Here is a 13,723-nt window from a genome sequence, read left to right on the forward strand (position 1 = left end):
CATACAGGCCAAGGGAGAAAGGTTAGCCGTACCCTCAGAAGGGTGGAGCATTTTGAGCAATTCGCTCAAATTCCACTGTGTTGAGACTGGCCTGTAGCAAGGGCCAGCTCAGAGGCTCAGTGGTACCGGGGTCATGGGGCACAATGTGTTTCGGACTCTTTGGACAGCAGTTTGTGTTGATACATGGACCAGGTGAAATGGGTGAAGAAAAAGGTGGGGAAGACCATGAGTAATAGTGGATTTTGATGGAAAGGGCTGCCTAGGGGTTGAAGGACCTGAGCAGAAGACTTCAGTGTTGTATCTGCAAATTCCTGCAGCAGCTGAGGCCGGGCCAGAGCAGTCCAGGCACTCAAATGAGGAATTTGGAATCCCAAGAGACCTCCTAACTTTCACGGCAGAGGGCTTCCCCTCTACGTGTTAAAGTTGGTGCTTCTCTTTATTTGCCTTCAGTTTTGTTTTTCCTGTTCCCAGTCCCTTTTTTCCTGGTTGTCTTATTTATTATTCTCCCCTCCCCCCTCTTCCTACTCCCTAGATTTTACTTCTTTTTTCTATCTGCTTCTCTAGATTTTAAAATCTCATTACATGTTAAAAGTCATATGATGAGGCTAACAGAATAAAAGTCTGTGTGGCCAGTCATTGAGATTCTGATTATTTAAGAAAAAAAAGTTGTGGACTGCTTGCTTTGTGTGATTTATGGAAATGTGTCTCCATATACGCTTAAGTCTAATTATTACGATATCTGATGCAACTTGTGCTTAAACTGTGTCATTCGATGTAAGTCCCTTATGGCAGTATCTCACCACCCACCTCTTTTGAACGTGGAGGCTTCCTCTGTATTGAGCGTGTTGCCCTTCTCCTGTGCAGCTGTCTGCGACAATGGCTGTCAGAATGGCGGGCGATGCATCGGACCCAACCGCTGTGCGTGTATTTATGGATTCACTGGTCCACAGTGTGAAAGAGGTAAGAGGAGGATCTTGGTGTGAAGAAGTTGTTTATTATAAAAATGGGTCTTCTGGTAAGTGAAATTTCTAAGAAACTTAGCATTTCTGCTGTCCTCTAAGTATATGTGTAAACTGCTCTGCTCTGATTGTGTTTTTAAATGGAATGTTTGCAATTTTGAAACCTAACTGATAGAAGTGGAAATGTCTCAGTTTTTTCCTGTCCCGGTGACCTCAGTTTGTGAGGCCAGTTCGGGGCTGTGACGATTAGATAATTATCACCGAGTGATTGATGGCAAATTGTCACAGAATGCTCAATTCAAAGTAGAGTTCCTTTGAGAACTACTGAAAAACATAAGTATCGGGTGTTCTTTGCTACAAGACTTTCAGAACATGTTGCAGGTTGCTCACAGCAGCATGGAAGCATGGTAAGGGCTGGCGAGTTGCAGTTTGGATATGATCAAGGCTTGCACTCGACTAACTTGACCTCTGTTTGCATTGTTTTGTTGCACCTGGAGTTGTGTGTGTGTGTGTGTGTGTGTGTGTGTGTTTAAGATGGCTCTCAGCAGTCATTGATGCCATGAGCTTCCTTATTCACAGCTCAAAATCCTCTCCTCCAACCATGGGCCAATAACGGCCTCTGGAGATGTTTTCTGTGCTGATTGGCTTAAACTTGACTTTTTAAAACTGCGTTGTCAGGATGGTGGTGGTGCCTGTCGGGTGTAGACCTGTTTTTGCAGCAGGGGATGATGGAGTTTCCTGAATCCTGAGAGTGGGCGGGCTCCGCACCTGCTGAGCAGGACAGCAGAGCTGGCAGAGTGGATGGTTTGGGTTCATACCCAGCGCCTCTGCCCCATCCGTGTAGATGACCAGTTACAGTGAAGAAACCAACCCAGGATGACAATGAAACTCATGAGCTAGAGCCTGCTGAAAATACCCATCACTGATCCAGTAAGTGATCTGATAGTTATGTCTTAATGGCAAGTCATTACCATGACATGGGAAGAAGTTTAACTTAATAAAATGTGATAAGAAGCATGTGTATCTCGTTAAGACACGTGCTGTCCACACTGGAAGTGATTCCTGGCTTCAGCTGCTAACTCTAGCTTCCTACCAGTGTAGACCCTAAGAGGTTTGGTAACTAACTTCTTGCTGCCCATATGGGAAACCTGAATGGCGGTCCTGGTTTCCAGCTTTGGCTCTGGCGCAGCCTCAACTTTCGCAGGCATTTGGAGAGTGGACACATGGATGAGACTTCTCTCTCTCCCTTCCACTAGCCCCCCCCCCCTGTTTGTGAATCTTAAATAAGTAAATTTTAAATGTGTTGAATAGCTATATAGGACCAGGTCTTGAGTAAGAACAAAAGCTTAAGCTCAAGTAGTACTGTCTGTGTAACCTCTCGTTATTATGTATGTCCTCAGCCTATTCTCGCAGAGCTTGTCGTGACCTCTGAAGTTACACAGCACTCTCTTCATTTGAAAGGAGAGTGTGTGGAGTTATATCAGAGAAGTATTGCTTATAAGTTGTGGTGACAGTTGATATAGAGAGAGGCTTTGGATTTCAAAGATGCTATGTTTTACAAGTTATACTCACTACCTTCATAAAACTTCAACTTATTGTTCAGGTGAAGTCTTGAGAAGACACTGAGAAATTAGAATTATATGGTAAAGTTTGAAAAGTAAGATGTATGCAGCTTTTAAACATTCACTAGTATGTATATACACTCAAGATATTTACATTATTCCTAATGTAATTGAGATTTTTTGGGACTAAAGTACATTCCATAAGTGACAGTTTGTAGTTAAAGTTAGGATGAATTTAAATGTCTTTACCAGATGCTTTTATTTTTTGGAAAAATTACAAAATGTTAGCATAATATGATAAATTATTCAGAATAGAATCACACAAGTTTCTTAGATGATGTTAAGTTTATTTAAATGCTATGAAATGGAGAGCAGTTAAATTTAAATTTTCAAATGTAATCATAATTGGTAGAGATTATGTTCATTTTTCTGGCAGTCATGTAAACTCTGTGTGTCTTGTGTCCTGAAGCCAACTTCAAGTTCAACTTGTAATTGGCAAAGGAATGGAGTGGGTGGTCTCAACTGAGAAGCTTCCAGGCAATACATCAGTGTTGTTTAACAATTGTCCGTTCATCAAGTTTGTTAGTCTTTGCGAAATTCATGGGAAGCCGTGAGTGTACCCTTTGCACACACAGTAGTGTATTTCCAGCACTCATTACAAAAATCAATGAGTGAATTTTTATCCTTAAGGATTTTTTAAACATGAGTTTGTTTTTAAAAGTGTTTTCAATCATTCCTTCTTCAATGGATGCTCTATAATTACATTTCTTCCAAAGAAGTAGTTACTCATTTCCACTTAGATTACAGACATGAACTTTTCACATATTAAGATAAATTTTCAATTGTCTTTTTAAAATGTGTAGTGTAATAGTTCATTTTACTCAAAATGAAGTTCATAATTTTTCTCCAAAAACCTTGTTTACATTGATCGAAAAGAGGTAACTCATGAGGTTAGTGACTAGATTTTTATGTTGAATTCGTGTGTTTTTTCACTATTAAGTTTCTAGATATGTGTCGCTTAGATACAAAGAGAAAAAGACTTTTGTAGACTAGGGATCGCTTTCTTCCTCTGTGTTGAATGCACATACTTGCCTTCCAGTTGTCCTCCTGGGCCAGTTGTGTGATAAACCTTGGCTGCTTTTCCAGCTATCTGGGTTTCTGGCAGACTAGTTTCCGGACTGGAGGCAGAGACTGTGATAACTAATGACTGGCAACTTGAGTCTTGGTGTTGGTTCAGCTGTACCTCTTTGGAATTGTCACTCTTGCTGTAAGGCACAATGTCCTTTTATACTTAGCATCCGAAAAAGGAGTTCTTGTGGCCCCTTCCTTACTCTAAAACAGCTCAGCTACATCCAAAGCATAGAGGTTCAATTCGTTCTGCTTCTCTTGGTGAGTAATGTTTCAGAAAACCATCAGTGTTGCACTTAGTATACCCGGGGATAGGTAGAAATTGGGTTATATATCAATTGGGTTTTAAAGATGTTTTTTCTGTACCATTGAGTATGAAATATACTTTATTAATCATCTGTAGAGACTCGTTGAGGGCAGACAGGCAGGATGTGAATTTACCCAAGGGGTTTCTCGACAAAATAAAATAATTACTTGACCGCAAACAAGTATGGCCTGCCTAGAATCTCATTCTAAACTTCTTTAACTTGAATGACTGTAGAACTCTTATTTTGTAATTGAGTCTTCCATGAAGACTTTTTAAAGATCATCTGTTAGAAATATAACCCAGACTCATCTAAATTACACAAAAATTACTGCTACAAAGTTATCATATAGATCTTACTTGAAAATGTCTTCAAATGCTATAAAAATGTTATCTAATGCCCTGATGCTCAGTGACATTACCTTTAAAATGTACGCATTTCAGTAAAATACGTTGATAAAGGAACAAAGTATTTTTTAAATACTAATATTTTCAAGAAAAGAATAGTAGACTGCATCTGTAATGAAAAAAAAAAGCTGTGAGAGCAAGTTGCAATGTTAAGCTTTTATGAAATCTGAACTGCCACACTCTTCCACTCAGTTCTCACTCGGCTACCTCCAGTCACAGGAACGAGCCCCACGTTGTTCTGCTGTTGTCCACGCGAGGTGTTTGAGGTGTGCAGCAAGTCCCTTACTATGTATTTCAATGGGAACGTGACGATGGTAGCTTCTCTGAAGGGAGTTGGCCACAGTCAGGTGTGCCTGACCGCAGATGCAAGTTTATGTAAACTTGAACCATCCCAGGATTTTACTATAAACTGGGGTCGAAAGTAGGATATAAGAAATACTCTTCTAACCAGGATTTATTGCCATAATATTTTGTAGAATGAACATCCAGTTGCCTTTCTGTTCTACTGTGTGCATACTCGTAGTGTTTACAAAAGATGAGATCATTCCACTTCTTACTGGAAACTGTATGTCTTCTCTCTTCCTCACCTGTGTTACTGAATGTAAGGCTCTGTAGGTTGTCATGGCTGCAGTGCATATTATAGTAATGTGTATTAGCCATATACATTCTTCCCAATAGTAAGAGGAGGCTTATGAAGTGAATTTTCTCAATCTCTCAGATGAGGATGCTTTTGTTTAGGCTAAATTTGTAGCTCTGAACATATGAAGCTTTTTTTTCTAACAAAAAGTTAAACTTAATTACTATATTATATACACCTGCACTCAGTTACCTGTCCTGTTACTTGATGTGTTGAGTCACTTCTAGGTTTCATTTTTGTTTTGTTGGCTATTTTGCATTTTAGCTATGTGTGGCAAAAATCTCTGTAGATAATTCTCTGTTCTTGATTATATTTCTAGAATATATTTTAGAAATGTAATTGTTAAATCACTAAATTTTTAGAGCTTTGCTTTCTAGAGCTGTTTTTTTTATGATTTATTTCCTTGATATTATATTTAGAGGTCGTTTCCCATTCCCAAATCGTCTATAAACCCAGATTTTGTCTAGTGCTTTTGAGATTTTGTTTTTTTAAATCTTCTTTATTGTTAAGTTATGACATATAGGAACGTAAATAAATTAAATTTTTTATAAATGTTCAGTGCTGATTCATCCAGTATTTGTGGAGTGCTTTTTAAGTGTTAGGTTAAGTTCTTGAAACTTGAGTTATGAAAGTGCAGAATACACTCCCTGTTAATGAGAAGCAAATTGTCTATTTAAAGACCAACACTAGTCAGCTATTTTAAGCATGCAGATGAATACAGCTCAGTAAAGACCATAATAGGAGTAGAAACAAGTACAGAGCCCAGACATGGTTCTTGATTGCAATTAGAAGAGACTTCCTGTCAGTGAAATAGATGGTTCATTTTCATGGGGATACTGTAACTGATGAATTCTTACATTAATATTATAAGATGCATCATGATTGAGTCTCATGCTAAAGTTGTTGAAACTCCAGGATTCATTATCAGGTACCACGATCAGAAAGCTGAATTTTTATGAAAATAAAAGCCTGTCCTTTCTATGGAGCTCCGAAGATTGGTCAGAAAGAGAGCTCCGTGGAGCGGGAGGAGGATGTTGCCGATTGTTCACGTCGAGCATGGCGCACTCTTGCCTTGTCTTTCTGTCTCGCGCACACACGAGAGACAGAAAGACACTGCACTTGTGAGGACATTAAGAAGAACGTTTTATAACCTTGCACTCTGTAAGCTAAACTTAGCCTTAAATGGGCATCAGAGAAATACCAAAAAATCTGTGGGAACTTAACTCTTTGGAACTAGCTCAGATGACATCTTTATCTTGAATGTCGTTAAGACTGGAGGGAGAGAAAATGAGGGAAGAAAAAGCAGACAGTGGGAAGAGAAAGGAAAGAAGAGGAAGGCTGAGGGAGACAGGAGGTGCAGTGTGAGGCAGTGCATGCTCTGTGTTGTAAAGGAAGGGTTTAAGTGTGGGAGAGAGTCCATTCAGGACTCGCTCTGTCTGGGATAGACCAGGGATTCCACTTCATAGTCCTTGCTTTAAGCCGCTTCTGTTTAGATCTGTGGGATAAGAAGGAATGTTTTGGCAGCCAGTTAGACCCGGTTATTACCCTCTTTTGAATTAAAGCAATGAGTATGTTCGTGTATTCCAGCTGTGAGCACTTACTTTAATTTGGTTGCTGGTTGTAGGTTTAGCTACCTAGAGGCAAGCAAAAGTGGAATATAAAATAAAATATTCAAATGTTTGATATTTGTGAAACTCCTTAAATAGTCTGCTGTTGCAGTTCCACATCATGTTGGAATGTCAGTCAAGGTTTATACGAGTATGGAAACTGGGCAAAGCCATCATACACACAAACAAATTAAACGTAATGAAACATGGGATTTTGTCAAAGGCAATTAGCTGAAATGTGTGTATGGGAGAGAATGGTTTATGTATTATGTGTACTGTATGTTTCAGAAATCCAAAACCTGATAAATTTCTAAATAACATCTGTTTCCAGAGCTTTCAGATAGAGTCATGGACCTACAGTATTGCCACAGAGTGACTGGGAAGATTAAAAACAATAACGTGTTTAGCACCAGACACATAACAAGTGTTCTTGGTTGTGTTTAAGGAACATACAGTCTGATCAATATCAACATCAGACCCTGTATCATTTGAAAATATGATTATTCTGTATGAATCCTGTGTGTATCCTCTGTGTCTATTGTGTCAGCCATGAAATCTTGTAAATTGTAAAATGTTTTTGAAATACTAAAGGATAAGTACAATACCTAGTACCTAATAACATAATGATCATCAAAGCGTGTATCTTTTTAACAGGACTCCTAGCTGGCAATTTCAAATGGGACACTCAAATGCAGAATTTTGAGTGGAAAAGGAGAATTGTTTGAGCTAGTTGAGTCAGGCAAAGGCTAATACTGTTTCATGGCAAGGAGGACTTGGAATAAGCAGGGATTTCTTGAAGGAGAATCAAATGGGAACTAAAGCACCTTATAGTGGCTGGCTCAGAGTAAACATTGTTACCAAAACGCTCTACTACAGCATGCTATCTTAGATAAAATTACCTGGAAGAATGAGAAAGACACTTCAAGGTCAATTACACTGTCCTGCTTCAGGCTACCTCAGTTGTGAACAATGTTAAACTTTACCCTTCTGAGGTCCCTGAGTGTTTGCTACCTTACAAACTGTGAAATACTGTATCTTTATCACCACCTAGCTCGTTTTATTAGGCTTGCTTGTTGGGATGTATTTTTAACCCTAAGTACCAGGGTTGTTCTCAGGAATTACTTTTTAACTGGTGTTTCTGAAGTTCTCTTACTGCACCCGTGCCATGCCATTTGGTTTCACAGTTACTTTCGCTGAAGGTGGTTCCAGCCGATAGACCGGCAGGTGGCTCAGTCTAGGAAGCAGATCAGTGGGGTCTTCAGAGACCAGAGGGAGTTTCCCAAGGCTTTCCTCTCACACCTTCCCATGCCCTGCTGTCTTTTCATCCTAGTCTGCCTGGACTGTGATCCTGCCAGGAGCAAAGACTGGTGTCTTGAAGTGTCTTTGTGTTCCCTCCATGCCACACAGAGCAGTGCAATGGCCGGTAACGGTATCTGACCACACTGAGGGAGGCTAGAAAGAAGACTTCAGATGAAGAAAGTGTACAACTCGTAAAGGTCCTTCAGGCTTAGTCATCTTGAGTCACTGACAAGCACAGTAGGTGAATGGGAAGAGTAGCAGAAAAGGCTGAAAAAAACAGTAAGAGTTGGCCCTTCGTACCCAGTGTGGAATGCCAGTCACGAGGCTGACCGCTGAATGGTAGGACTGTGCAGATGAGGTCTGGGTGACATCTGGGCTCAACAGCAGATCTCTCAGGGACAGCCTAGAGTGATGACCAGGGTGGGACGGACGGAGGGGGAGCCGCACAAGCCCTGAGAAGATGTCTGCGTGTCCCCAGTAAAAGCAGGGAAGGAAGATAATGTGGTACTGGGAGACGGTGACACTTACTGAGGCTTTACCATGATAGGTGCTTTGGAAAATTACTTCTTACAGTAACCAAAAGGGGCCATGTAAGCACGGAGTTAGATTTCATGATCCTATTCGGAATAGCACATACCATAAAACTGATGGATTGCTCCTCTTTTGGTGTGTTAGGATTATCGCTGGCCACTGTGGAGCCACAGATGCTTTATGCTCACTCGATGTGTCAGCTGTCCAGGATGAACACAGACGTGTGGCACATGAGGCTGACTGAAAGAAAAGCTGACTGACTTATTTCAGATTTTTTTGTTAAGGACCTAGGTAAATCCCTTTGCCGTAACGGTTCAGACTTTATAACTAAATTGATAATATGCCTAGTGTATTTTCACGTGTATGATCTTTCAGAATAATTACTCAAGAAGCGCAGTGCTTAATAATGAGACTTTGTTGTGTGGCCGAGAAGGACTAATGGGAATCAGTGAAACTCTCTTGCGTGTAGAGCAGGAGCACAGGTCAGAATCTGCAGCAGCACTTTCCAGGACATTGGGTAGCAGGTTACCCAGATCACGGAATCCCCGACAAAGGGAGCGTTTGATGTCCTCTGCTTGCTGCTAGAGAAGGGTTCTTCCAGCAGTGCTGCAGCGAGAGGGAGCTTGGCAGAGCCTGGATGATTCTGAGGTTGGAGAGAAGGGCTGACATCCTGGTAGGCAGCATCTGATCACTGAGCTGCTGACAAGCCCCAGCAGATGGAGTGCATCCAGTTATCAGAAGGACTGCATAGCAGGAAAAGAAGTATGGCTAGAGAATGGTTGAAACTTTTCCAGGTAAACAAATGCTGTACATCAGAAAACCAAGGCCAACAAGCCAAACCAAAAAAACATTAATCAAGTTATATCCAGGGACGTCATAATCAAATTACTCAAATCCACAGATACAGAGACGATGTACCACCAGCAAGAGAGGAAAACAGGGACCTTTGTTACAGAGGTAAAGAAAAAGAGTGATAACTTTCTTGTTGGAAATTTGAAAGACTGCGGAGCAATAATACATTCTGAGTACAAAATAATAATAAAGATTTTCTATATTCAGGAAAATGCCTTTCAAAAATAAATGCAAAATATTGTTTTTAGACATACAAAAAGCATCCCAAAGCAATTTTAGAAATGATAATGACAGTGTTTTAAGACAGAAAGGTACTCTTATACACAAAGGGAAGAAAAACATCAGGACAATGTAACTAAGTCGAGATACATTTGTTTTGTGCTGAAAACTGAAATATCTTTAAGGAGCACTTGGCTGTTGGAATGAAAGATAGAATATCCTCTGGGGTATATAACAGATGTGAAACAATAACAGATTAAAAATGACAAATGTTGAGGGTTATTAGTTAAAACTTTATGTTGGGCCAAGTGCAGTGGCCTAGCAGCTAAAGTCCTCACCTTGCACATGCAGGATCCCATATGGGAGCCGGTTCTAATCCTGGCAGGCCCACTTCCCATCCAGCTCCCTGCTTGTAGCCTGGGAAAGCAGTTGAGGACAGCCCACAGCCTTGGGACTCTGCTCACACGAGGGCGACCCGGGAGAAGCTCCTGGCTCCTGGTTTAGGCTCAGGAGAAACTCTTGGCATTGTGGCCGCTTGGGGAATGAACCATCGAACAGAGAATCTTTCTCTCTGTCTCTCCTTCTCTCTGTATATTTGCCTTTCCAATAAAAATAAAATAAATCCTTTTTAAAAAACAATATGTCAAAAAATACTACTTGAAGACAGATTGAGAAGTGTGTCTGCATTATATTTCAGGACTTAAGGAACCAGTGTAATTCACCATATTAACAAAATTATCGTGTGAGCCTCTAAATAGATGCAGAAAAGTGACAAAATCACAATTCTGTGAAGTCAACACCAGAGAATTGAAAAGACTTCAAGGTGATACAAAGATGTTTCCAGAAATTCCGAAACTACTAAACCTATCATGAAATGCTTTGTCCTTGCACCTCAGTATTAGTAACCAGGAGAAAGGTGGTGACTTAGCTCTTCTGCTTTTAATGAAGGCTGTAAGGATGAATGAAAACACATTGGAAAGGAAGAAGTAAAACTACTGTATTTGCAAATAAAACCATTGGCTGTTTAGGAAACTTGGTGTGTTTTACAGAAAAAGGCTACTAGAGTGCATGAGTTTAGTAAGTTTGCAAGAAATAAGATCAATGTGTGAAGGTCAGTTGCATGTTTATACTTTGCGGTGATCACTTGAGAAGCTAAATGTAAATGAATACCATGTACAGCACTTTATGAAATCTCAGGGATCATTCTGGAAAAAAGATAGGCAGGATGTGTGTGCTGAAAACCACAAAACACTTCTGAGCTAAGTTGATGAAGACCAGATAAATGTAGACATACACTGTGGTCATTTGTTAAAAGACCCAATTTTGTGGATGTGGCTGTCTTCCCAAATTGACTACAGATTGAACAGAATCCTGATTGAAATCACAACAAAGTTCTGGAGAAATTGATATAACTTATGGAAATCAAAGAGCCTAGAGTAGCCATAGAAATACGAAAAAGAACCAAGTTGGAGGATTGGTCCTACCTGATTGCAAGGTTTTCTTCTTCTTCCTCCGTTATTTCCTTCCTTTCTTTCCTCCTTCCTTTTCTCCCTGTTTTCCTCTCCTTCCTGCTGTCTCCCTCATTATTTCCTTTCCTTTACCCCCCTCTCTTTCTGAAAGAGAGCGAGAGAGAGAGAGAGAGAGAGAACGCACATATGTGAATGAGCTGTCTTATCTGGTTCACTCCCCAGAAATGAACAGCAGCTGGACCTGGACTGGACCCAATGGACTCCAATCTAGGTTTTGCATATGGATGACAGAGAGCCGTTATTCAAGCCATTACTGCTGCCTCCATGGGTCAGCAATAGAAGGAAACTTGGAGCCATGTGTTAAACCCATACCTTCTGTATGGAATGCAACCATCACGTTCACATATACCTGACTCTGCACCATGTACTGACAGCCCCACGTGCAGGCCCATCCCAGATGGGCAGAGGAAATCACCTCTGGGCTTCCCTCTTTCCTCTGGAGAACAAACCCTGCCCCACATCTTAACCACTAGACCAGTCAAGCTGTAGCAATCAAAGGAGTTTAACAGCTAAATGAAGGGCACCCTAGTAGGCCCCATACATACATGGATCACGGATTATCAACACAAATGCAAAGGTAATTGAAGTGTTTTCAAGAGTGATTTCTATGCAGAAAAGATTAGCTGCCTCCTTTGTCCCACCAGACACTAAATTTAAGTCAAAATGGATTGTAGAACTATGTGTGAAACCTAAAATGATAAAGGCTTTAAAAGAAAATAGAAAATCTTGGCCATGGAATAGGTGCAGATCACTGCATAATCCTGTAAAAATAGGTAATTTTTTTTTTCCATCAAAGTGAACAACTCTAGTCTTTGAAGAAACTGTTAAGTCATGGCATGAGCCTGTAAAAACGCTTACAAATAAGGTGCCTGATAAGGACTTCTCCTCAGAGTATGTAAAGCCTTAGAACTCAATAGAAACAGAAGTGAATTCCCAATTAAAAGCAGAGGCAAAGATTTGTACAGATGCCTCGTTATTGAAGAAGATATATTATTGACAAATAAGCATGTATAGATGGAGTTAACATTATTACCGACTGGGGGAAGTACAAATTAAATTCACAGAGATGCTACTACACTGGAACTTTGATATAACTGCTTGTAATGTGCATGGTGACAACTACTTTGGAAAATTGTTACCAGTTTCTTTAAAAACTAAACATATTCCTATTGTATAATTTAGCCTTTCTGCCCCTACTTACTCGCCCTGGCTAAATGAAAGCATATATCAATGCAAAAACCTTATACTCAGAGGCTTTCTGCAGGTGTGTTTGTAGATATCCCAAACTTCAAACCATCGTTTGTCCATCTGAATGAATGGGTACGGCAATGTGTATTCGTAAAATGGAGTGCTTCTCAATGATGAAAAGTTATGGAAGAATTGTTGCAGGCCATAGAGGTGGACCTCAAATATTTATGCAGATGAAAATGAGTTCCTACCCTATAATACTGTTTTCATGTAATTTTAGATGATTCAAGCTGGTGTGTTACAACAGGCCAGTCGGCAGTTTCCAAAGGATACAGGCACACGTGAGTGGGATGGAACAGTTTACGGAGGAACAAGAGGGAACTCTGAAGGATAGATGTGTTTATTCTGCAGGTTATGGTGTCATATTCATGGGTTTATGCCTATGTAAAACATACTGTATGCCTTAACTGTGGTCAGTTTATGTGTTCTACTCTTCACTGAAGCATTTTTTTTTTAAGAAAAAGATAATGAAAGTTGTTCCGTTGATTATTGAGCAAATTGGGTTAAGTTTGGAGACTAATGCTGTCAAGCGTCCATGTCATCTGCTTGTAGAGAAATAGTAGTACACTTTTTAAAACTTGAACGTCACTGCTTCTAAAGAAGTAACAGGCAATGAAGAAGTCCCAGTACTTAACTTATGAAGAGAAGTAACTGGTGAAGGGGGAAGGTATACATATGTATATGTGTGTATCTACATATTTATAAAAAATACATTAGCATTATAATTATATAACCAGTTCTTCCCTAGAAAGATGCACAATCCTTCATGGAGAGGTGGGTTTTTTTGTTTGTTTGTTTGTTTTGCTTTTTGTTTTGGCCTTTGGCTGGAGTTGAACTTGTTTTTAGGTGTGGTTAGTGAAATGACAGTGAAGGACATTTCTGGAATTACGGTGCCCATGCTTTTTGAGACTTTATTTTGGAACTGTGAGAATGTGGTGTTATTAATATTTATTATCTGAGTAGCTGAAGTGAGTTTCTCAAGAGATGGGTAGCCAAGAATCGAGGAGATCTGACTATAGAAATGGTATTTTATTCGTCCAAGCATAGCAAGCACCCATTTTAAAGATGTTATGATGACATGAGGTGTGTTTATTTATTTAGTTTTTGAGTTCATGTCGTTAGCTTAGCAGTTCTGCTTTTCTGACCTAGGCATTCTTCAGTTCTTTTATTTCTGAATACATCTTCGTAGTGCTTAACGTCTATTCTGTAATGCAACGGTGCACGATGTTGCTTTATTTCTTGTTTATATTTTTCTTATAATGGTGTATTCTTGTTTTCTTAATCTGCTTTGTGCCTTAAAATAACTAGTCACGAAATGTTGGGTGGTTTCTATACCTTTCTGAAAACTTTTTTTTCTGCTTGCTTAAATTAGGCAGTTGTGCCCAGAGCTTCTGTGAATTTGAGCAAAATGTTTGCAAAGAATGGATTTCAATAATGAGT

General features: G+C 39.9%; 1 protein-coding gene across 1 annotated transcript in view; it reads left to right on the top strand.

Moving 5' to 3' along the window:
• FBN2 (fibrillin 2) overlaps positions 1 to 13,723 on the top strand; it is a 189,810-nt gene that overhangs the window by 12,130 nt on the left and 163,957 nt on the right. Inside the window, exon 5 of the mRNA XM_058677557.1 lies at positions 865 to 960. Coding sequence (XP_058533540.1) covers positions 865 to 960 — 96 coding nt within the window. The remainder of the gene's footprint in view (positions 1 to 864; positions 961 to 13,723) is intronic.

Source organism: Ochotona princeps, chromosome 19 (assembly GCF_030435755.1).
Source record: "Ochotona princeps isolate mOchPri1 chromosome 19, mOchPri1.hap1, whole genome shotgun sequence".
Lineage (NCBI taxonomy): Eukaryota > Metazoa > Chordata > Mammalia > Lagomorpha > Ochotonidae > Ochotona > Ochotona princeps.